General features: G+C 40.6%; 2 protein-coding genes across 5 annotated transcripts; both read right to left on the bottom strand.

The window, feature by feature from the left end:
• Window positions 1-1,780: 1,780 nt before the first annotated feature.
• LSM10 (LSM10, U7 small nuclear RNA associated) lies at window positions 1,781-2,735 on the bottom strand. The gene has a single exon (XM_070949777.1). The coding sequence runs from the start codon at window positions 2,581-2,583 to the stop codon at window positions 2,206-2,208; it is 378 nt and encodes a 125-aa protein (XP_070805878.1). The 5' UTR covers window positions 2,584-2,735; the 3' UTR covers window positions 1,781-2,205.
• A 3,330-nt stretch (window positions 2,736-6,065) lies between these two features.
• Window positions 6,066-23,916, bottom strand: OSCP1 (organic solute carrier partner 1). 4 transcript variants are annotated; one of them, XR_011600740.1, is made up of 11 exons: window positions 23,765-23,916; window positions 15,649-15,803; window positions 14,101-14,268; window positions 12,877-12,957; window positions 12,419-12,522; window positions 12,066-12,194; window positions 11,908-11,977; window positions 11,335-11,474; window positions 11,093-11,156; window positions 6,482-6,660; window positions 6,066-6,358 (listed from the first exon to the last, which is right to left on the bottom strand). XR_011600740.1 is itself a non-coding variant. In XM_070949341.1 (10 exons), exons 1-10 carry the CDS (start codon window positions 23,874-23,876, stop codon window positions 6,544-6,546), a joined length of 1,140 nt encoding a protein of 379 aa, XP_070805442.1. In that variant the 5' UTR covers window positions 23,877-23,916; the 3' UTR covers window positions 6,066-6,543. The 4 variants fall into 4 exon arrangements, 3 of the variants coding, with proteins under 3 accessions (XP_070805442.1, XP_070805443.1, XP_070805444.1); XM_070949341.1 differs by having other exon boundaries at window positions 6,066-6,660; XM_070949342.1 differs by lacking the exon at window positions 6,066-6,358 and having other exon boundaries at window positions 6,525-6,660; window positions 11,298-11,474.
• Between the last annotated feature and the right edge of the window lie 1,080 nt (window positions 23,917-24,996).

Below are 24,996 nucleotides of genomic sequence, written 5' to 3'. Positions count from 1 at the left end.
TGGGGGAAATTATTTGGTTTATTATTATTGGTAAATATAATTAATGGATTTGTAAGAAATTGGAATGCATGGAAATAATTGGAATATTCATGTTCATATTGATTGATATACAAAAAAGATAGTTATATAACTAATTGATTTATATTAAAATGTTGAATTCATATTAAACAACTGTAATATTACATAATTAACCAATGTGAGGATGGATATAAAAATAGATGACAATGGGAAGGGGTATAATATAGAATAGAAGGGAAAAATTGAATTTGATTAAGATTAGAGATGAGGATGAGGGTAATATTGGTTTTTTACAAAAATAGATGAGGAATAAATATGGCAAAAAGGAAATATAGAAATTGTAAATTTAATTGAAATGACTAAACACTGTTTAAATTTGTGAACCGGCCAAATACTCTGTTCAAAGAAAATACATTGTATGTTTGTATGTGTGTTTCTAATTATTGTTATTTATTCATATTTGTTCTCTTTTATTCTTTAAAGTTTAACAATTCATTCTTTATCTTAATATCTTTATATTTGTTTGGGGTTGGCTTTCTTCCCTTTCATCTTTTTTATTGTACAGCAATCTTTCTCCTCAAACCTACCACCTCTCTTTTCTTTCCTTCTTACTTTCTCTTCCTCCCCCTCTTCTTCTCCTCCCTACTTCCTCTTCCTTTCTCCTTCTCCTCCTCTCTTCCTCCCTCTCTTACCGTCACTCCTACTCTAATTTCCCTTCCCTTCCTTCATCCCTCTCTATTGCTGTATCCTTTTATGCATATGGACTACTCAGAGGCCTGAAAAAGTTATTTCTGACTGGTCCTCGCACTTTTGATCAGTCCTCGAACTTACGACTGTCCTCACATTTTACATTTTTGCCCTATCTTGTCACCATGGTGAAGAGAAGCAGTTGTGAAATGAGTGACATGGTTGTTAAGAAAGCTGCACGGGCATAAATGTGAGGATGGTCATAAGTGTGAGGACCGGTCAAAAGTGCGAGGACCTGTCAGAAATGACTTTTTTCAGCTCTCTGGTTAGTCCTTTTGTGCATATGGACTACTCAGAGGGCTGAAAAAGTTATTTTTGACTGGTCCTCGCACTTTTGACCAGTCCTCGAACTTACGACTGTCCTCACATTTTACGTTTTTGCCCTATCTTGTCACCATCGTGAAGAAAAGCAGTTGTGAAATGAGTGACATGGTTGTTAAGAAAGCTGCACGGGCATAAATGTGAGGATGGTCATAAGTGTGAGGACCGGTCAAAAGTGCGAGGCCCAGTCAGAAATGACTTTTTTCAGCCCTCTGAAAAGTCTATGCACATAGCCAGGCCCACCCAGTCACATGATGAGCTACCCACGCCTAGTCACGTGACCAGCTAGCCACGCCCACCGTCACATGAGCTACCCACGCCTAGTCACGTGACCAGCTAGCCACGCCCACCCAGTCACATGATTGCCAAGCCACACCTCCAACTAAGCCACGCCCACAGAACCTGTTGTTAAAAAATTGAATCCCACCACTGGTGAAAGGGCCTCATAAGTGGAATAGCCTAGGGCCTCTTTCAATCTAAATCCCGCCCTGAGTGCGTGGCATAAACCTAGCCTTTAAACATCATGCAGGAACAAGGCATGGTTTTGTTGACAAAGCCATATTATTTTTAGGCAGTTTTTTACAGGCCAGGGACCATAAAGGGGATTAGAAGCAATGTGAAGAACAACCAGCCCTGGAATTCTGGGCTGTTTCATTTTTGTGTGTCTAGGTTTTCCCCAGATAAAAGAGAGACATTTTGCTTACCATCCTTTACTTATTTTGTAAACGGAACAAATTAACACAAAAAAACTCCAGAAAATCCAACCCATTAGGTGCAAAATCAGTTTTCATTTCTGACTGACTAGAAAGTACTGTAATCCAAAAGCTACCACCATACAGAGCTTCAACAGGGGATTCAAAGAGGTCCACCCTACAGTCTGAATTTTAAGGCTTAAAAGTTTATTATTGAGCAGGGAAAAGCAGTTCAGGGTGGAGACAGAATGTGAATAGAAAAGCCGCTGAAAATACGGTTCTTGTTGGTAGACGGGTCTATATATTCTGCCAAAGGAAGGATTCCCCTTTGAACCGGAGTGGGAGCTGCTCGGTCAGGCCGAGCGGGGGAAGCAGCCTCGGCCTTCCCAAGCGAGCGACGGGTCTTGCCGCGTGCCCCCCGGACCGGTCACTTGCCCGCCGGCGTCGGCCGAAGGAACTCGGTCCTGCCCTTGCCTCGGCCGCCGAAGGTGCGGACGCGGTGGATGAGCTGCAGCTGCTGCTCGATCGTGGCCCGGATGTCCACCTCGTCGGGGATGTGGACGTAGCGGACGTTCCTGCCGGTGATGAAGAGGTCCTGCAGGAGGCGGGCGCGGCCGTGGCGGTCGGTGAAGGTGGCCTCGCCCAGGCGGACGTTCATAAAGGCGTCCACGTTGACGACGCGGCCCACGGCCACGCTCTCGTCGCGCAGCTCCACGGTGGTGATGCGGCTGTGCAGGCCCTGCAGGAGCAGCACCAGGCTGTTTTCCGCGATGGTGCGCTCCTTCACCGAGTGGCTGATCTCCATGGCGGTCCGGAGCTCGGCTCAGCCGGAAGACGCCGCGGCCCGCATCCAGGGCCCCGCTTTCTAGCGCTTCCTCCGGCGCCTACCTGCCCCACTCGCCTCGGAAAGCAAGCCCGCCACGGCCCCACCGGCTTCGCCTCAGGGACGAAAGAGTCCGGTCGCCCGCGCAGCGAGGCCCCGCCCCCAAAGCCGCGCTGCCATTGGCCGGCCAGAGTCCGTCCTCCCGTGTTGGAGCGATGCCATTGGCTGGGCTGCGTGGAGAGAGCACGAATGGCCGGACCGGATGTTCGGCCCCGGAAGAGGAGCTTGCCGCCTGCAGCTACCTCCCCCTTTATCCGCCTCACAGCAGCCCAACTCAGTCGGTGGCGGCCGTTTCATCGCTAACGCGCTGACTGAACTCTCTCTTCCGAGTCATGTGCGGGATGGGGCCGAAGGTGTGTGGGGGGCGCCTGGTCAGTGATTTCTGAAGTGGTTTCATATGCAGCAAAATGCAGTTCAAGGGTGAAGAAAGGAAATTTTACAGTTAGAACCAGTGGTGGGTTTCAATTTTTTTTACTACCGGTTCTGTGGGCGTGGCCTGGCTTGGTGGGCGTGGCAGGGGAAGGATACCCCAAAATCTCCATTCCCTCCTGATTAGCTGGGACTCGGGAAGCAGAGAATAGATGGGGGCGGGGCCAGTCAGAATTTTTACTACCGGTTCTCTGAACTACTCAAAATTTCCGCTACCGTTCTTGAGTTACGAATGTCAACTCACAAAGCATCCCTGGCCTGCTCTCTAGTTGCTGTAGGCCAGGGAGGATGGGAAACGGTGAAATGGCACATCAGCCAAAGACAGATGCACATTCCAGGCTTCTCTCTCTCAAGCCTGTATCCCAGGGCTACCTACATGTGATTGATGACACACCCTGGGGGGAGGGGAGAAACGGGGTCATAACTGGAGCGTAAATTATGTAGGGTCAGATCTGGCTTCCCTTGGGAACGTGCAGACATGAAGCTCCTAATAAATAACTGGATTTCTTTTGAAGCTTGGTTCGAGACTCATGATTTAATTAGGGCATCCGTCTGAACTTTGACAACGAATGGAATGGAACCAGTGCAAACAGACTGAATCCCTCCACTGGGAGATAACGGGGGAGGAACAGAAATGGAAAGTTAACTCAGAAACCTTTAAACTTTCAGATCTGGCTTTGTCGTATATAACCACTTGGCTTTTAGTAAAAGTATTCCTTTCGAACAAATGGAGTTGAGGGTTATTTCTCTAACTAGTTGGTCAGGCAATATATAAACCGACAGTGTATGTTTGCAGTCAGAAAGGTATTATATTGCTTTAAGACTGTATTGCATCATCCTGTATCCTGATTGGCTAAGCTCTGTAGCCAATGTACTTAAGGGAAGTCAGGATCATGGCTTGTGTGGACACTACACCATTTTACCTGCTTATTTGCTGTAACTCTCTACGTGATCTCTGCATGATCACTGTTTGAACATAGCTACATGTTGCTTTCTACTATTTATTGAATGTTTTGATATTGAACTTGTTTTGAAACTCAAGAACTTTTATTTTGAATGATTACAACTGGTAAGAAGACTTTGTACTTGAAATATCCCTGGATTTATCTTTTAGCTCTCATCTTATCTGTGTTTGACTTGGATTGTTTTTGGACTTTGCTTTACTTTTTCTAAAAGTAAAAGACTACAACAATTCAGTGTGTTTGTATGTTGACTGTGATTGTTCACAACCACTCCCAGTTGCTTTTCATCCGTTTACTCAAAGGGTACTCTGCTCAATAACCCACAACATCGGTTATGAGCCAAGAAAATCCTTAACAAGAGGGTTTTTCTTTCCTAAGAATCCAAGTTGGGGCAGGTGTGACACAGAAGTGGGGAAGTCACCTATTCTCCAAAACACCTGAGGGCAGGACAAGAAGCAATGGATAGAAGCAAACAGAAATTCAACTTGGAAATGAGAAATTTGACAGTTAAAACTATTAACCAATGGAACGACTTCCCTCCTGAAGTTGTGGGTGCTCCATCACTGGAGGTTTTCAATAAGAGATTAGACAGCCATTTGTCTGAAATGACATAGGGTCTCCTGCCTTGAGCAGTGGGTTGGACTAGATCTCCAAGATCCCTTCCAACTCTTATTATTTCTGCTTTGGTCCCTTCTGTTGGCAACCAGAGCATTTATCCATTCATGCTGACTGGGCCAGAAGCAGTCTCCCTTGCACCCATATAAAAGTAAACATGGAGGAAGGCTCTGCCTATCCTCTGGCCTACTTACACAACAACCTCCTCCCCCCCGCAACTGTCTTCTGTATAGTGCGACATAGATGGAACTGGTTTTCAGAGGAGCAGTAGATATTGGTATGCACAGCAGACAGCTTCGGATGATGATTGCAGAAGCCAACCCTTAGTCTTTTCTGCGACTCAGCAGCATTGCAAAACTCAGGCAGAATCCATGGCCATGGATGCACAGCAGATCGGCTGGATCACTTTAGGCAGCCCCACCTGACCCCTCCTCCTGGAAACCAAGATTGTCTGCATGAGATGTCTTAGGCCAGCATTAGGCCAGTAAGAATCTTGGTGGCGCAGTGGTTAGAGTGCAGTACTGCAAGCTACTTCTTCATCACCGGCTGCCACCAGTTTGGCAGATCAAATCTCACCAGGCTCAAGGTTGACTCAGCCTTCCATCCTTCCGAGGTGGGTAAAATGAGAACCCGGATTATTGTGGGTGGTATGCTGACTCTGTAAACCGCTTAGAGAGGGCTGTAAAGCACTGAAGCGGTATGTAAGTCTAAGTGCTATTGCTATTACATGGAAACACCACTTCCACCCTGGGACACTTAAAGCCATTTTTGAGCCCCTTTAGTAATGAACTAATGATGTCCTTGGCAAAGAGTAAGTTTGTACCCTGGCAAGGTGGTCATTTTTATGTGTTTTCTTCCCATCTTCTGAATTAGCATGGGTGCTTATGTAAATTGTACTGAGCTTTACTGCACCTCACAAAGAGGGTAGGCAGCCAGGTGGCCCCATAGTTTTTAATGTGGGTCAATTTCAGGGCGACAAGTGGTAGATTCCCTGCCCTCCTTTTCCCTTCCACCCTCAGTCATCCACTAGCAAGAAACACAGTCACCAGTCACTCTCCTAAATTTGGAGTGGATTTTGGGGGGGGGGGGGGGGCGCTCAGATTTTTCTTATTTGTTTTTTGTTGCGGGACCAGAGATTATTTTTGGTACTATCATATTGGGGTGTGTGTGTGTGTGTGTAAAGAAAATAAAACACAACCATAACCTCATTTGCCTGAAATGCCCTGGGTGTAACAGCTGAAAAAATAAGGCTGTCCTAGAACAATCAGTTTGTTATGGGACTCCAATATAATTTTAGTTTTGGCTTAGTTAGTATATTATGTGAACTCTAACCAACTATATGATAGATACCAAGATGAAATAATACATCTAGGAGAGTCAAGTCAGCTCTGGGAGAGAAATAACTTTCTTTAATCAGATTTTGATTACAAAAATTTACACGAGTGAGCGCTGCAATGAAACAAGATTGTCTTATTTACAGCTGCAGCTAAAAATAGCTGCAATATCATTGTAAATTTAGCTTTTATGGTAACAAATTGTTACTTCATAGTATGCATTTTTATTTACAAAACGTACCTGGGGATTTATGGGTTTTCTTTTTAACAATAGCTAACACAAGCAGCGTCATTACTAGCACAGGAACAAAACTACTATCCAGTAGAATGTCTTCCCACACTTGTGCCCACATTTTCCTAATGCCAGAGAAAAGACAGTTCTAGTTAAATGGATCTCAGACAATTCCGAAATTTCATGTCCTAACAAAAAATGGATAGTTTAAGAATCCATTCTGTTCTATCCGACTTAGGTCTTCTTACATCAAGCTGAGTGTCCTAACATTCCTTTGCATTAAAGCTGTGTGGCTCTTCAGAGCTGAGGGTTATAGCTTATCCATCATCGCCAACAAATCACATTCTTTGCTGTTTGTCTCACTGTGCTGTTCTGACATCTCAAATTCCCCCATGATACGATCTAGCTCCTCGTTCCGTTGCTGGTCCTGTTTCAATAAATGTTGCAAGTAAGTATTTATGTAAGAATAGAAGTGTGGACAAAATACAATATCACCCTAACACAGTATGAATGAAAATGTATGGATTTAAAATATCTCATTTGAACAAAACAGCTCTTAAAAAATCCACTAAGAGCCACAGTGGTGCAGTGGTTAGAGTGCAGTACTGCAGGCTACTTCTGCTGACTGCCGGCTGCCTGCAATTTGGCAGTTCAAATCTCACCAGGTTCAAGGCTGACTCAGCCTTCCATCCTTCCGAGGTGGGTAAAATAAGGACCCAGACTGTTGGGGGCAATGTGCTGACTCTGTAAACTGCTTAGAGAGGGCTGTAAAGCACTGTGAAGCGGTATATAAGTCTAAATGCTATTGCTATTGCTAATTTTATTTACAGAATTGGTGAATAATGTAAGAGTAGTATATTTTTGATAGTCTCAAGATGTTCTCTATAAAATATGGACTAGAAGATTAATTAGATGCATTCACACTTGGCTGAATGATCATACCCAAAGAGAGTTCACTATTTTTGACTTCAAACAACAGCTATATGATAATCATTGAAATAAGCTGTAGAAAATCCTGCACTGAGCATTTAAGCTAACCTTTAAGAATTTTTCCAACTTTATGCTATAACATCTCGTCTTTTCTTTTGTCAGCTAAATCCAGTTTCTTTAGCCGTTCCTCATATTATTTGTTTCCAGATCCCCTTAATCCTGGGAGCTTTCTCTAAATTCATGCTTGTTTCCTAATGCCCAGAACAGAATCCAAGTCTCCCAAGTAAGATCTAAATTGTGAAAGTTAGGGGATTATTATGACCTGGCTGCAACATTTGCAAATTCAGTTCAAGACCTTTTTAGCCGTTGCATCACTCTGTTTGTTAATGTTGAATTAGCCAGAAGCAGTTTCTCACACACAGGGATTCTGTGTGGGAGATTATCTGAATTTCAATTCTGTCTTCAGTCAGCTAGCTTGATATAATTTACAAATCTGATAAGCTTCCATTCCATCCCCAAGGCCATTTATAAAAATGCTGAATAGCGCTAGGCCATGGATGCAGAACCATTTACTAGTATCTTCTCTGTGTGGTGGTTTAAGCAATTTTAACCTACAGTAGTGGCCAAAATTGTGGAAACCTTTTGGGAAAAGTGTATTTTTGAGGTTTGATGGCTAATAACACCACTTTTTTGCGGAGTAGTACCATAACATTATATATCAAAGGAAAGATAATTTAATCAAAAATGTAATGCAACGAAGTTTGTTCAATTATCTGTATTCTATGAAAAGTTATAGCCCAATAACCAGAAAAAGGAAGCACAACTTGCTTAGGTTGATATTGGGTAGCTTTCCTTCATCTGATTGTAGCCAATGAGCATGAGTGTTTAGAGAACCAATCAGATGTCGTCTTGTTTTGGCAATAAGCCAATCAGATCACAGTAGGATTCAGTTATTGATGTCATGTATTGAAGCTGAGAGGAGGACATTTGTCTGTGTTATGTGATTGCTATTAAGTTGGTTGGGTTTTTTTGTGTTCTGTCATTTAGTAAGCTTGTAAAACAAAAAAAAATTATGGTAATGGTGCAAAGAGTTGACTGGTCACCCAGAAAGTGATGTAAAATAGTATTATTAAGTGAACAAGGCTACAGTTACAGTAGTGGCCAAAATTGTGGAAACCTTTTGGGAAAAGTGTATTTTCTAAAACTAGCTAATAACACTATTTTTTTTTGGAGTAGTACCATAAAATTATAGGTCAATGGAAAGATAATTTAATAAAGAATGTAATGCAATAACTTTTATGAAGGATTTGCTATTAGAATAGCAGTTACAGTATAAAGAAAAGTGAAACACGTAGAAAAAATGAGATATACAAAAATTATCACCATAGAAAAAACAAGATATACAAAAATTATTAGTCAGTTAATATTTAGTTGGATAACTTAGCATGAATTACGGCCTTACAACGTCTTCCCATGGAGTGAACCAAGTCTTTTAATTCTGCAGCTGTTGTAATGTGAAACCAAGATTGAATTATTGCTTCTATTAACAGGTTTTATTGCTGGGTCACTTCTGACTAACAAGTTTCTTTAGTCGGCTCCATAGATTGTCAATTGGGTTAAGGTCTGGGCTATTCCCAGGCCATTCCAGCAATGGAATATGATTATCTTGAAACTCCAAAAATAAGTGGTGTTCTTAGCCATCAAACCTCAAAAATACACTTTTCCCAAAAGGTTTCCACAATTTTGGCCACTACTGTATAAAGAAATTAGAAAAAAAATTGGTGGAAACTTAATCAAGGGTGGCATTTCTAAGTTTTTGAAGAGGTATAAGGAGACTCAGTCAGTACAAAACCATACTGGTAAAGGCAGGAAAAGGTGCACAATAGCAAGTGATGCTAGAAGAATTAAGAGACTGTGCCTCCGTGACAGAAGAAAATCATCTGGGTGTATACAAAATGAAATGGCGCAATGCAATGTGTTGAGTGCAAGGACTGTTTGGCGCAGATTGCAGGAATTTGGCCTAAAATCTAGAATTCCACGGAAAAAGCCAGTTGTCTCTCAAACAAAGGTTGAAAAGGATTACATTCTTGATTAAATTATCTTTCCATTGATATATATATATATATATATAGGTCTTTGGTTATTCGGGTCTTCTCCCACGTAAAATTGGAAGTGTCTTGGCGACGTTTCGACGAAGTCTCATTCGTCATCTTCAGGCTGGTGTTCTCGGCTTCGTGCTTCCAGGAGCAATTATTTGCTCCTGGAAGCACGAAGCCGAGAACACCAGCCTGAAGATGACGAATGAGACTTCGTCGAAACGTCGCCAAGACACTTCCAATTTTACGTGGGAGAAGACCCGAATAACCAAAGACCTACATACAAACACCCGCGAAAACCTGAGAAAACAAATATATATATATATATATATATTTATGGTACTACTCCAAAAAAAAAGTGGTGTTATTAGCCATCAAACCCCAAAAATACACTTTTCCTAAAAGGTTTCCACAATTTTGGCTACTACTGTATACTGGAAGCAATGCCAACATTTGATCTATCAATCACAAGTATATCAGGGGAGACTTTGCCAAACACTTTACTGAGATTACGGAGCATTACATCCACAGCGATCCCAAGCTTAGCCTAAGGGACTGGTCTTCTGCTACCTCCTTCCAGCACCTAAGGGTGTAACTTGTCAGGAATGTATTACGACATCACATAAATTCTTCAACTTCTGTATTTACAGTATGTCAGACATCAGAATGTACATGTGGATGTGGATATTTTGGCATTGCTGTGGCTAGCTATGAATGCTGCTGGTCAGAACATAAAGACTTAAGATTTGTTTAGGAAACAAAGTCAATCTTTCTCTATGTCAGAGGTGTCAAACTCAAGGCTTGCGGGCCGAATCTGGCCCATGGGATGCTTAGATCTGGCCCATGGGCCCGCCCAGGAAACAGCGAAGGACCTGCCCACGGTGCCTCTGCCAGCAAAAATACGTGCCCTCCCTGAGCTCTGTTTTTGCTGGCAGAGGGCTGCAGGAGGCCGCTGCGGCCAAAAACAGCCTCGATGAGTGACATTGAGCTGGCCACGCCCCCAGCTCCCCCAGGGTCAAACACAACCCTAATGCAGCCCTCAATGAAATCAAGTTTGACATCCTGCTCTATGTCTTTATCAATCCGGAGTTACACTTCCTACCCCCATTTCCTTGATTGAGTTAGGAAAGGCTCTAATGTACCATCCATAATTATTAGTCTTTACTTCCATTTCCTCTATATCCTCTTTGTGCTTTTCAATTTGCCAGTGAACTCATGATTCATCCATAATGGATTCTTAACACTTCTCATTTTCCTTTTCACAGAAATGGATCATTTGTGTGTATACTTTTAATATTTTATTTTTCATGATCTATTCCAGACTTATTTATCTGATAGGATTTTGAGCCATGGTGTGCTGCCTTCCTTTAATCTAGTTTATTATTAAAACAAGCTTCTGGAAGTTCTAGCTACATGACTGACTTCCCTCAGTTTTTCCTCCCCCATTTTTCTTAAAAGCCATGGAGAAGGTGGGGTCTCTCAATGACTATAATGACTTGTTATGTTTGGTTACAATGCTATCTTTCGTTGAATGTCGGCTACAAGGAACAACCATCTGGGACTGGCTTTGGTCTGCATATGGGTCCATGGAAGTTTTTAACTATTTTGCACAGAAAAAATATTTTCAGACTAATCCACAAATACAGTGAGTATTTCTAATGAATGTGTGCTGTCTAAAAACATCTTGTTTTTGCATTTTATTAACTGGAACAAAAACATTAAGAGGTATATGAAACTTAAAAGCTTACATATACAAACTGAAGTTGCTCCAGTTAGAAGAAAATGTGTATTACTCATTTTTTGAAGAAATAAGATGAAGCAATAAATGTCTACCTGGTCTGCATGGATATTGAGAACTTGATAGGATAACTCCTCTGGGCGAGTCAGGGCAGCGTGTCTTAAGAGATCAGAATAAATACAATTGATTAATTAATTAATTAATCTCCATATATTGACTTTTTATCACTAACTCATTTCTGGAGTATGACCCCTGATATTTCAAAGGCCAAGGGCAACTCTGGATATATGGAAAACCCACCACCATTGCTACTACCATTGAAAGCCAAGTATCATACTCTTCCTCCTCATCATTGGTGAAAAGATTCAGACGAAAACCAGCCTCCTTGACTAGGGGCTTCTTGATCTCCAAGCCACCCATCAGCCTGGCTAATAAATTCAGCTCTTCTTTAGCAAGAGGGTTGGGAGCAGTGTTCTCCTGCATTGACAACAAAATTTCTAAGAGCTATGGAAAGAAACATGTAAATTACACAATCTGAACTACTGTGAAATGTTATTGGTGCTAATTATTGGTTTCCCAATTTCTCCTATCTGGAAACCAGTAGGTTTGAAATACCACTCTCCCCCCCATCCCTTTCACTTAGTAAGTAGCCCTGGAGTAAAGCAGAATCCACCTTAACAGTAGTTGCAATGGATATAGTTAGATCCCAACAGAAGGAAAGAAACTTGAAATCAAAATTAGAAAGTTTTGCAGAATACTCTAAACAAATAGCTTCTAGACAGAGTGTCTGCTCCAGTGTAGTAATCTAGGGATTTAGGATATTAATCATGAAACAATCAAATGAACAAAATGAAATGAGGAGCAAAACAGCCTTGATCTGTGTTTCTGAGGGTAAATCAAAGACACTGACCTTAACACGAGATGCCAAGTTTTTGGTGGCCCCTGATACATCTGTCTCTACAGGTCGGCTGATGCTGTATCTAGAGATTAATTGAATTTATGTACATAAGAGGCATAGAGGAAAGTTGCTGAAAGTCCCAAACTGAAATGATGCCAACCATGACTTACATGTTTGTTCCCAGTCTAATGACTCTGTCTCCATGAAGGTTAAATGAGCCTTCCCGATACGGAAGAACATAATTTCCTCCACTGCGGAACTCAATCCTCTGAATTTCATCTCCTTTATTGTTAAAAAGTCTGTAACATTGTAAAGTGTAAATACCGTTTCCTTTTTTCTTATACAATAGATGGGAGAGTTTGGGGACTGAAAAATTCACTCATCAACCCAACCTTGTGAACACTGTTAACCCCCAAAAGGCAGCCTGCAGTATGAAGCTGGGGATTCACATCCATTTGGACTGGTGATCAGCACCTGATCCAGTTAAGGATAGTTTAGGAAAAAGGCAAGTCAAAGGATTCACCTGATGAGTCCAGGGATCTCTGTCCCCCAAGGAACTGAACTTGAGGTTGGCAGCACAAAATGGCCGTTGGAATTCTGGACTTTATCTTTTAAGAGAATGGAAACCTATAAAGAAATACCAAGACTTGTCAATAAAGCTGCTTCACTTGGAAATCACTTATGCTAAACATTTTGGGATCAGGCTTGGCCTAATCTCCTCCCTCTTTTAATATATAAATTTTAAATCTGTTCTTAAATTATTGGGGTGTTTTAATTTGTCTGGGCCAAAAAATGATTTAATTCGATTTTAACTGGTTTTTTAAATTTTTGTATTTATGTATCTTATTGCTTGGCTGTTCACCGCCCTGAGTCCTTCGGGAGTAGGGCGGTATACAAATCAAATAAATAAATAAATAAATAAATAAATAAATTTTCCTTTTACCATTATCACACCATGGAAGTAATGTGTAACATGCCTACCCTGATATGTATGTCCTGGAAAAAGATGAGCAGCGTTTGCCGGATGAGCTGAAGTTCCCCAGCAGAGAGCAAGACGTAGGTCTAGAGAAAAGAATCAGAAGTGACAACATCTGATGAGTTCTTAGTTCTTCTTGCCCATTTTAGAGCTAAGTGGACCAAGTATTTCACATGGCCTCATACCTGTCACCAGATTATTATCATATTTATTTTGGTGATAGGTTGTAGGACCCCACTTTTAAGCCAAATCTCTCAGTTCCAATGATCAAACTGGAAATCTAGATGCAGGTGCATCATGCTTATGCAATTTAGAATTAATTTCATAATATTTTAAATATTTAAGATATACTTTTAATATGGATATCTGATAAGCATATATGTAAATGACGTGATGGTTCTGTTTTTTATTTATTTATTTATTTTTTTTTTATTTATTTTTATATGCCGCCCTTCTCCGGAGACTCAGGGCGGCTTACAATGCGTTAAGCAATAGCCTTCATACTTTTGTATATTTTATACAAAGTCAGCTTATTGCCCCCACAAACCGGGTCCTCATTTTACCCACCTTAGAAAGGATGGAAGGCTGAGTCGACCTTGAGCCTGGTGAAAATTGAACTCGCAGTAATTGCACGCAGCTGGATGTTAAATGCTGCCTTAGTAGGAGGCATTAGTCTCCTACACCAATCAGGCTCCTGTTTGATCGTTCACTGATGGTGTATCACTGAACCATCAGCGTTCATTCTATGCCATGGCTGTTTATACAATATATTTAACTACAGTAAACTAAACTATAGTAATTTATTTAATTTTCCTAGATTTTTGGATGGGCATGAGAGACTAAAGCAGTGTTTCTCAACCTTGGTACTTGAAGATGGGTGGACTTCAACTCCCAGAATCCTCCAGCTAGCAGCGCTGGCTGGGGGATTCTGGGAGTTGAAGTCCACCCATCTTCAAGCTTCCAAGGTTGAGAAATACTGGACTAAAGCATAAACTAACTCTATCGTATGGCTATGCATAACGTGCAAGGTTAAAATTGTAAGTGGTTACTTAGGAATTGAGGGTGTCATGAACCCAGCTCATCTGCAATTCACTTGTTCCTTCCATTAACTTTATTCCCAGAAAGCTAAATCTACTGTTGACAAAGCTATAATTCTTTCTATAATTTACGTTGCCTTTTATTTTTTTATACTTTTTCTGTACAGAAGATAGAAGGTAGGGCATTCATACATCAATGAACTTGCGCATGGTAACATCAATTTGGTTCAGAATTTTCGGTGATTCATAGACAAAATCCTTAATGGCGTCCAGGTGGTTGAAAGTGATGAGCAGAAGGTCCTTGGGTCGAAGGCAGAGGAGAACTTGGTACTTGAAAGCCATAGTCATTAGATCATAAAGCTACAGAATAAGCAAGAGATATCAGTTAATTACAGAGGGCAGGTCAGGCAGCAGCATTTATAAAGTTACTTATATTTTGTTAGAACACAATAACTGACTTAGCATCTCATTCTAATACAGTTAGAAGGATTTTACTTGAAGAATACCAATAATCCTGGCTAGCTTTCAGTGCAATGTTAGTTAAAATGCAGGAAATACCCTTTGCATTCATTTCAGGACCTAGCAACAATATATTGCACATTATTTACTTAAATGCATAGGGTGATGGTTACAATTAAAAATATTAAGATATACAGATAGTCCTTGATTTACAACAGTTCATTTAGTGACTGTTCAAAGTTATGACAACATTGAAAAAAGTGACTTATGACCATTTTTCATATGACTGTTGCAGCATTCCCATGATCACATGATCAAAATTTGGACACTTGACAACTGGCATGAATTTATGACCCCAGGGTCCTGCGATCCCCTTTTGAGACCTTAACAACCAGGTTACTAATTTAACAACTGCAGCGATTTACTTAACAATTCTTATAAAAAAGATCACAAAAAGGGGCAAAATTCATTTAACAACTGTCTTGCTTAGCAACAGAAATTTGGTGCTCAATTGTAGTCGTAAATCGAGGACTTCCTGTAATAAGCAAAAGCAACAGCGAAAAAGAAGTATGAAATTAATTGAAAGCCCTCAGTTGATAAAGCAAATGATTTGAAATATCTCAGCAGCAAACTTACTAGACATTATCACATCTGCATTCAGATATTGACCAAAACTTAGATCTTAAATGTGTATGCATATTTTATATAATGTAAAGTAAATAAGTAAGTATTCACTTACCACATAGTTTCTTGAAAAAGATTACAAGTAGTTCATTGAAGAATACACATATAAACACATTAATGAAATATTCAGATGCTTTCCCTTAGCAAAGAACATCTTGGTAGCTATTTTGTTCAATAATGCTATTGATATGAATGGAAATCAGCCAAATGAGAATTGAACATATGAATGAGTGAAGCTGAATCTGAGAGTTCAGACTGCCATTTTGGAAGGCTGATGAGGACAAGTTATGGGATGGACAAGTCCAGGGAGAACATGTTTTAAGGGCTAAGACACTTGTTGGTTAAGAAAGCAGAAAAAGACAGGTAGACATTCCATAAGACTACATGACACCATATTTTGTCCTTAGCTATAAAGTCAGTAGGCATTGATGTGATTAAGTACATACACTGAAAATCAGTATTTCAGATAATTTCTCCCCTTCCATGTGCATCTATGTTTCAAGTTGTGTGGACTTAACAATGGCTTTTCTTGATAAAAAAAAGGATTACCCAGATTCATAAGAAGATATCTAGAGAAAAAGAAAGGTCTGACCTCACCTTATCCATACTGGGGGCATTCAGTCTCATGATGGAGGCATGAACCAACCGCTCAAAAACTGCCCTTAAGGCTTTCCTGGAATAGAGTTCCTGCGGCTTAAACAACTCATCCATAAAATTTTTACTGAAGATGCCCCCAATGATGTCATTCATCACTGAAAAATAAAATAATCATAATTGTTAGAAATCAATTGTTTTAGTTTCCCCAGGAAGAAGCAGGTGTTTTGCAATTCAGAAGAGGTGCTGCTGAGGCTGCTTTTTCACTTGAACTTCCTTGCCAGAATATTCCTCCATTGAAAAAGAGGCATGCAGAAGATTATTTCCGGATTTCTTCCTGAGGGTTTCACTAGACTGATAGCAATGCAGGAATTGGAAAACATTTTCATATATTTGGAAAAGAGATGCTCAAAACTGCTTCACCGCTGTTCCTACACCAGGCAATTCCTTCTTCCAACAAGATGGAAAGGAAATGTTTGCAAAATCCAAGAAGCATATTTTTCAACTTTAGTAGTTATAATTTGCAACATTAGTTTTTGCACACTGCTTCAGTTCTGCTTCTTGCAGTCATGACAAAAACATTTTTAAATATGATGTAACTTATTGTGAAAAATAATTATATCTCAGTTTTAAGATTCTGCAATTAGTTGGGCTAATCTTCTCATTAACTAGTAGAGGATTCCTTTTTCTTATGAGGATCATATTTTAGGCATAGTAGTTTAATTATCAATATTTAGGTGGCATTCAGTAGTATTACTTAAACATTTATGTTTGTTTTTTGTTTGTTTGTACCCTGCCCATCTCACAGTTTGAGGCAACTCTGGATGGAGTTGTTTTTCCAGCCCCATAAGATCCATAATCTGGATCTCCTGGCTTTGAAGAACTCTCTACTCCATGAATTACCAGACGTTAATAACCTTGAACACTGAAGTGACTCAGACTTTCTAACTGTGACTTATATGGGAGGATCAGATACCAAACAGGCTGGAAATTAACCCATTATCAGCACTGCTTCATCAGGCCTGAGATCAGATTCAAATTAATTACAGAAGTATTGACTGTCCTTGAGGTTGATGAAGACACTGTCAAGTATTATCCAATATTGTCATTTTTCCTTTCTATGGTGGAGGGAGACAAACATTGAATTTCTTCAGTTCTCCGCACAACTGTCAGAATTCATTGTGACTCCACAACACACTTAACTAGGCCTGTTGCAAATGTATTGGTTGCATTTGCACAGCTTACTTTTAAACTGAGGTGTGGGGGTTTTTTGGAGCTTCATATGCATATACTGTAACCTAGCTCACATGATTGAGTGAATTGTGGAAAACCAGAAAATGGGTTAAGGGCAATTGTATGGACATTCCCCACAATGTCTTTTCTATCTGCCACTTTTATTTTTTCCCTAGTGTCATTCAGCCTAGCATCCAATTGATGTTGCTAATCACAGACTCTCCAGAGACAGATATGCAGCACAATTCCCTCTGGACAAACTCTGAAACATAAAATATCCCTACAAAAGCCTTCATCATGTTGCTTGTGTGCTGATTAGACAAATCAAAAAACATCTTAGCCATTCAGTACTGACCCAGTGGAAGAGCCTTTTGCATTGTGCTACCCCCACAACACAAGCCATATTCAGAGGGTAGGAGGTAGGGACTTAATTACTCATTTTTAACTGGGGATTCCTGAATTGTTCCAGGACCTGTAGCAGAAGCCTGCTGCAATTTGTACTTGGGGTGCCCTGAGACTGAACCCCCCAAGGAAACAATTAAAAGAAAGGAATGCTACGCAGCCACTGTATTGTACATTTACCATTCGGAGCTGAGTTCTTTTTAGAAACCTGTTGCTCAAATCTATGCAAGTTAAGTGTTTTTTTTCTAAATAAATGATAATCCCCTACTCCTTGTTTACCTGCAAGACTATGGTACAGCATAGGTAAGCGGATCAAAGTTAGCACACTGGGGTAATAATTATGGCTGTCACTAGTGCCCACCACAAATTGCAATGATGCCAAATGCCACCATGAGTTCCCATACATGAGTTCCAAACATCTGATGCCATACCCAAGAGGCAGGCAGGCAGGCATTTGCATGATAATGCCATGCATGTACTGTTATTTACTCCCCACAGACCCTCATTGTTGCAGTCTGCTTTGCATCACTATCTATTAAATTGATTACACAAACAAAAATTTTATGACAGTATGAACAAATGTTGCAAAGTTATACTGAATAGTACTGAAAAGATCTTCAAACAATAAACTTTGGGATAGAGCAGATTTCTCCATCTTGGTGTCTTTCCAGATGCCTTAGAGTAGAAATTTCATCATCCCCAACCTTACCCAAGATCTCTGAGGATGATGGAAAGTGAACCTATATATCTGGAGGGCACCAATTTATGAAGAGATTAGATTAGAAGTAGCAGATTAAGGCAGTTATCTGCAAGAATTGGTGCCCTGGTTACTAATTCTACAGCAGAAGCAACTGATAGGAGGGGAAACAAACGACCAAAACTTTTTGCATTCTGCATATGAACAATTAGACATTGTTCATGCAACCCAGAGTGTTTCATAGCATTTTAGAGTTGGAAGGCACCCTTCAGGCCATATGTGCTTTACACAGGGCTACATTTGAAAACAATGTGGAGGCTAAAACTGGTACATAATGCAGTGATTGCATCATGCCTGTATGCCAGACTTGCTACTGCACAGACTCACAAAATGAAAGGAGTTGGAAGGGAGTCTGGAGATCATCTAGTCCAACTCTCTTGCCCCCTGCAAGAGTCTATAACATCAACATTCCTGATCGATGGCCATTCAGTCTGTGTAAATGCCTTTAGCAAAGGAGAGCCTACCATTCTCTAAGGCAGTATTTCTTAAACATTTACATATATTTTGTACTCTTCCCCCCCATATCTATTCAAAATTGATTTTCTTGCTATTTAAACTTGTTTCTTGTACTTTCTTGTTCTGTTTCCTAAAATAGCTCTGAATAATTCTGCCCTGCCTTCTACATGATAGCCTTTCAGATACTTGAAGACATATCCCAACCTCCAAACATTCCTTGCGAGATTTTCCTTGCATTCTTACTATATTGATTGCATTCCCATGAACAAACTTCAGTTTATCAATGTCCTTCCTAAAATACAATATACAGGGATGAATGCAATAGTCTAGATCCAGTCTGGCTAATGCAAAACAGACAATGAGTTTTGTTGATCTTAAGAACCTGTAATTCTGTTGATGCAGCCTATGATTGCTTTTGCTTCTGAAAAGGACCCAGAATCTTTCGGAGTTTACTGCTACTCAATATGGAGCTCGCATTCTATACACATACTTTTCAATTTTCCTACCCAAATGTAGGAAAATTGCCCATAATATTTATCCCTGCTCAAATTTATCTTGTTGATCTGAGTCATTCTTCAAGTTGTCACACCTTCCTGATTTCTGATATTATCCTCTAAAACAATGTTTCTCAACCTGGGCAACTTGAAGGAAGGTGGACTTCAATTCCCAGAATCCCTCAGCCAGCAATACTAAATAGAATAGAATAGAATAGAATAGAATAGAATAGAATAGAATAGAATAGAATAGAATAGAATAGAATAGAATAAATAGAACAGAACAGAACAGAACAGAACAGAACAGAACAGATTTCTTTATTGGCCAAATGTGATTGGACACACAAGGAATTTAACTCTGGTGAATAAGCTCTCATTGTACAAGCAACAAGTGATAAATCATTATTATAATCATCATAAACATACACTCATCATAAATCATATGATACAATACTTAGTGATAGTCATAGGATACTAAATCAACATAAATCATATTAGGATGCTAAATAAAACAATTAATATAAATCATAAGATATAAGCAACAAACTTGTAGTCATAAGGAGATAGATAATAGGAAAAATGAGAAGGATAATAGTAATATAGTCCTACTAGGTAGTTTGACAGTATTGTGGGGATTAGTTGTTTAGCAGAGTAATGGCATGGGGGGAAACTGTTCTTGTGTCTGTCGTCTTGATGTGCAAATGCCCTGTAGCGTTGTCTTGAGGGAAGAAGTTGAAACAGTTTATGTCCAGGATGTGAGTGGTCTGTAGATATTTTTCACAGTCCTCTTTCTGGCTAAGAGGTTTACTAGTTCCTCATTTCTATTCTATTTCTTCATTATTGAACAGTATGATGCAGACTTACTTAAAATGCACTGAAGCAGACCTGTTCGGCAGGATAACACTTTTTTCTAGTTATTCCAAGCCCAACTCAAAGTGCTGGTTATTATTTATAAAGACATTGATAGTAGAGTTACAAGCTACATCAAATACTACTTTCTGCCACATTATTCTGATTCTCATATTGGGTCATCTACAAGGGGCATGTTCAAGGTTTCATCATCTTGGGAGAAAGGGGTAATTAGATGAGAAGGCAGCCTTTCTTTGTGGCCAATCCTCATGCTTTGGTATTTATTTCCAGTACTGACATTGTACAACACTGTGAAAACAATTTTTCCATGTAGACATTTGAAGCTTAACAGTGACTAGGTTTGCTACTGTTTCTTCCTTTATGTATTTTATGTTTTAGGAGGAATAAAATGTGATGAGCATAGTTATGATGTTTCATTAAGCAGGCTTTTTTAGTTTTGTACTCTGACTCTTAAATTTTGTGATATCAGTTAAATGTTTGAAAGAATTAACTGCCAACCTTATTATAATGAAAGTGTAAGATGACAGAGGGGATACTTATAGACATGACTAGGTTTGCTTCAATATCATTCCATATTGATTTAAAATCCATAAATTTGTTCATATGGTGGGAAAAGAGTAATGCTTAAAGATATGAACGTGATTCTGAATTATGTACCAAACATGCAGAATCTATCAATGTTTTGAAAACTATGGAACTACAAAATGAAGCATATTAAAATATTAATCATTTATCATGGAAAGGCAATGCCATTCTAGATTGATAGATTCTAGATTAACTATTTACAAATTGTTTTCCTTTCAATGCAATGGAAAGACTGATCAATAGTACTCTGTATGGCAAAAATGGGTTTCCTTTTCGCTGTATTTTTTGTTTTTCTAAATATTTTTCTTTATTTTTAAACATTAAAGCAAATAAATAGAACAAAACAAGCAGATCTTGGAATTCCAAGTATCTTAATTCTGTCAGTCTGTAGTCAAATTAGAGCAGGGAATTTCACTGGCTAAAAAAGATTTGATTACATTTAACCTTGATCAAGTATTGTCAAATAATTTGTAGACATTTATAAAGCATTATCTTGAGTGCAAAACATCTACAGCTAGAAAAATTCTTATTGCCAAAAAGTATATTGAGTACTACCATGAGAATAGGCAGTACTTTTTTAAAAAATGGTTATTAATTTAAAATATATTTTCACTACTCGAATTTTCTTTCCTTTTCCTGGGTCATGAATGCATATTATCACCATCCAAATTTATCCTTGAAAAATGTGTCCCAATGAGTTGCCTGGCTGCATGAGGATTTGAACTCAACCTCGCAAATCTCAACTGGTGTTTCCCCTAAACTGGCTTTTCCAGGCATGTTTGACTACCTGGCACCATCTCCAGACTTTATGTTGCAAGGAGTTGTACTTTATGCTAGCTTCCAGACTGAAGAAGACTGCTAGATGCATGCTTTTTCTTCCTATTGCTTTTGCAGCCTATTATGAAAGGTAGCCACTTTTGTAGTTATGCTTATTTGGACCCATTATTCTTCCTAAGAGCACACATCCCTTCGCTTCTTCCCTTGCTGGAACCATAATAATTAGTGCTAGGAAATCATTTTCAAAGGGATGGGAGCCATCTACTGTGGGAAATTTCGTAGGATGTCAATAACTGAAATACTGAATATAGTATATGTGTTCCTGGATAATCTGCATTATTAGACATGAATAGATTAAAAAGCGAAGCCAGAAATAGCACAATTATCATTTTTAGGATGTTTTACAATAGGTCAATCTGTCTTGTCTAATGACAATATTTAACCTGTCAATTGATCTACACCTTACCTCAAAGTCTATTTGGATTAACAAATTGGCCTGTTCAACAATGATTCCAATAATTTTTCTATTTTATTTATTTGACTTTTATAGCTGCCCGTCTCAACAAGTATTTGAGCCCAATATATTGAAGGGTTTGCCTTATAACACATAAAACAGACCATACACTTCCAAAACTTGAACAGAATAAATTTTTTTGAGTAACTGCTCTGAAGAGATTTTCTGGCAGCATCCTTCAACATACTGCATATACATAGTTTGGAATCTCAGTGCAGGTCTAAAAATGTTACAGTACCTCGTCTCCTGTCCACATCAGTCCATTCATCTACACGAAGCATAAAACAGAAAAAATGGCGGGTCAAGTACTAAGAACACACTGAGAACAACGTGGAAAAGAGAAAAGAATTGAAGAGGGATGTACATTGTTTTTACTCTTCCACTCAATACGATGATGCACAGCAGAAGAAAAGCTATTGAGGATATTTAAAGTGGCAGTGATAGAGGTGTTATGAAATGGGATTGTATCACTTTTCAAGCCCATTTCACACTCTGGAGAAGAATTGCATTTTCCCCGCATTAAAAATTCTTGAAAATGAAGGAACAGCTCAGCAGCAGCTCAACTTTTATGGTGTCCTACACAAACAAACAAAAATATTCACAGAGAACCAAGGTAGGCTGAGACATCCTCAGAGCCACATGGATGGGCTCTCGTTTTAGAGCGATTCCATGTTTCTCAACAAGAAGAAACTGCAGAAGAGGATTGTTTGATTTCACCCGAAGAGGTAGAAAAATGAAGCACAACCTGGCCACACAACCAAATGTTACTATTTTGTTATTTTTCAGTCTCTCCATTTCTCATAGTTTTGTTTTCAGAACACATAGAAAGGTAAAGAAACAACAGTCCAGCAGTAAATAAACAAAGCTAAACTAAACTCAGGTGTTTTTGGATCCAGAGGTCCTTAATGGTTGGAAATTAATCAAAGAGAGAAGCAACCTGGAATTAAGGAGAAACAGTGGAACAGCTCGCCTTCAGAAATCATGGGTACTCCATCACTGGAGGCTGTTTAGAGGAGTCTAGACCAGAAGTCTTCAAACTTGGCAGCTTTAAGACTTGTGGACTTCAACTTCCAGAATTCTCTTGCCAGCATAGCTGGCTGGAGAATTCTGGGAGTTGAAGTCCATAGGTCTTAAAGTCCATAAGTCTTAAAGCTGCCAAGTTTGAAGATCTCTGGTCTAGACAGTCACTTATCTAAAATGGTATATAGGTTCTCCTGCTTGAGTAGGAGGCTGGACTAGAAGACTTCCAAGGTCCCTTCCAGCTCTATTCTATTCTAAATTTGAACCCTCTGTGTGTGTGTGTGTGTGTGTGTGTGTGTGTGTGTGTGTGTGTGTGAAGGTCTTCCTACTGGACACATTCATTCACATGTGAGCTGATTTATTCTCATCTTGGTGTTTGGTTTCTCCAGTTCACTTCCACACCCCATTCATTGCTCAGCTGTTCTTGCCTGAGAGACGAAGGGGCTCTTTTCCAAAAGCCCAGGAAGCAGGAGCTTCTGGAGGGGGTTGGGGGGGAGCCTGGAGCCTCCAGAGGCAAGAGGACAGACAAGCCCCTCGGCCTCCCTGCTTTCCCCCCTCTGGCCCGATTCCAACGGGGTCCAGGAACAAAGGTCGACCACAGCTCCCTCTAACACAGGGGTGGGCAACTGTGGCCCTTTTACAACCTGTGGACTTCAACTCCCAGAATTCCTGAGCCAGCTTGGCTGTAACAGGAATTCTGGGAGTTGAAGTCCACAGGTTGTAAAAGGGCCACAGTTGCCCACCCCTGCTCTAACAAGTTTCATCACCAAGAAGGAATATGGCCTATTCCCACTTTCGCTGCACACTTTATTATTGCAGACAAATCGTGACTGGATGGACGCCAGCAAAAGTTTTGCCCTGGGGATCAACCGGGGGGAGGGGGGGAACAGAAGCGACCCGGCCTTCCTCCCCAGGCGCCGCGGCTGGTCGACTGTGAAAGGGGGGGGGTTTGAGGCGACGAGGCCTGCACTCCCGGGGGCCCCGACTCCCCCTCCCGGCGGCCCCCCTGACCTTGGCGCGCCTTGTCTCCCGGGATGCTCTGCGCGCGCAGCCGTTGGTCCACGATGTACAGCATCTCCCCGCCCAGGTTGAGGACGAGCAGCGGCAGCGTCCGCAACGACATGGCGGGCAGGCAGAAAGAAAACCCCGAGGGGGCGAGAGGGGCGCCGCGTCGTCGCCAAGGCAACGGGAGACGGCTTCCGGTCGAGGGAGGCAGGACTTCCGGGCGCGTTCTGGCGGGCGCGTGCCTGAGGGACAAACGAGAAGGGGGAGGAGTTAGCGAAGACCAATCGGGTAAAAAGGGGGTGGAGGCCATTTCCTCCCCGCCCCCCCTCAGCTCCCACGTGGGGATGGTGGCGGGTTCCTTGAGCTGCCGTGGATTTCCCCTCGCGGCCTCTCATTTCAGTCCCACGCACGCCCCGCTCAGCCACCTGCGACAATGACTTCTAGCCATGGGCTGCTGCTCCAATTTTTGTATTACAGAGAGTCTTTGACTTACAGCCATTCGCTTAGTGACCATTCGAAGGGGCAACGGGAAAAAGCGACATGATCGTTTTTCACACTTAAGGCGTTGCAGCGGTCACGTGATCAAAATTTGGACGCTGGGCAGCTGACTCCTACTTGAAAGAAGAAGAATACAGGTACTTCTCAATTTATGACCACCATTGAGCCCAACATACTGCTAAGTGAAAAATTCGTTAAGTGGGTTTTGCCCCATTTTACGATTTTTATTGCCGCATTTGTTAAGGGAATCACTGCAATTCATAAATTAGCAACATAGTTGTTAAGTGAATCTGGTTTCCCCATTGACTTTGCTTGTCAGAAGGTTGTAAAAAGGGATCACATGATCCCAGGACGCTGCAACAGTCATAAATGTGAGTCAAGTTGCCAAACATCTGAATCTAAATTGTGTGACCCTAGGGATGCTGAAATGGTCATAATTGTGAAAAATGATCATAACTCACTTTTTTCAGTCCATTGTAACTTCAAACGGTCATTATAATAAAGTTGAGGACTATCTGTAACAGAGTTGGAAGGGACCGTGGAGATGTTCTAGTTCCAACCGCCTGCTAAAAGCAGGGAATCCTATAACATTCCAGACAAATGGTTGTCCAATCTCTTGTGTTGGAGCACCCACAACTACTGGAGGCAAGTTGTTCCATTGGTTTATTGTTCTGACTGTTCTGTCCGGAAATTTCTTCTTAGTTCTCTCCTTGATTGGTTTCCACTCGTTGCTCCTTGTC

This window comes from Pituophis catenifer, unplaced genomic scaffold (assembly GCF_029215685.1).
Source record: "Pituophis catenifer annectens isolate HBS135680 unplaced genomic scaffold, rPitCat1.0.hap2 SCAF_9, whole genome shotgun sequence".
Taxonomy (NCBI): domain Eukaryota; kingdom Metazoa; phylum Chordata; class Lepidosauria; order Squamata; family Colubridae; genus Pituophis; species Pituophis catenifer.
Note: the sequence above shows the minus strand (reverse complement) of the source record. Positions and strands in the feature narration are given on the sequence as shown.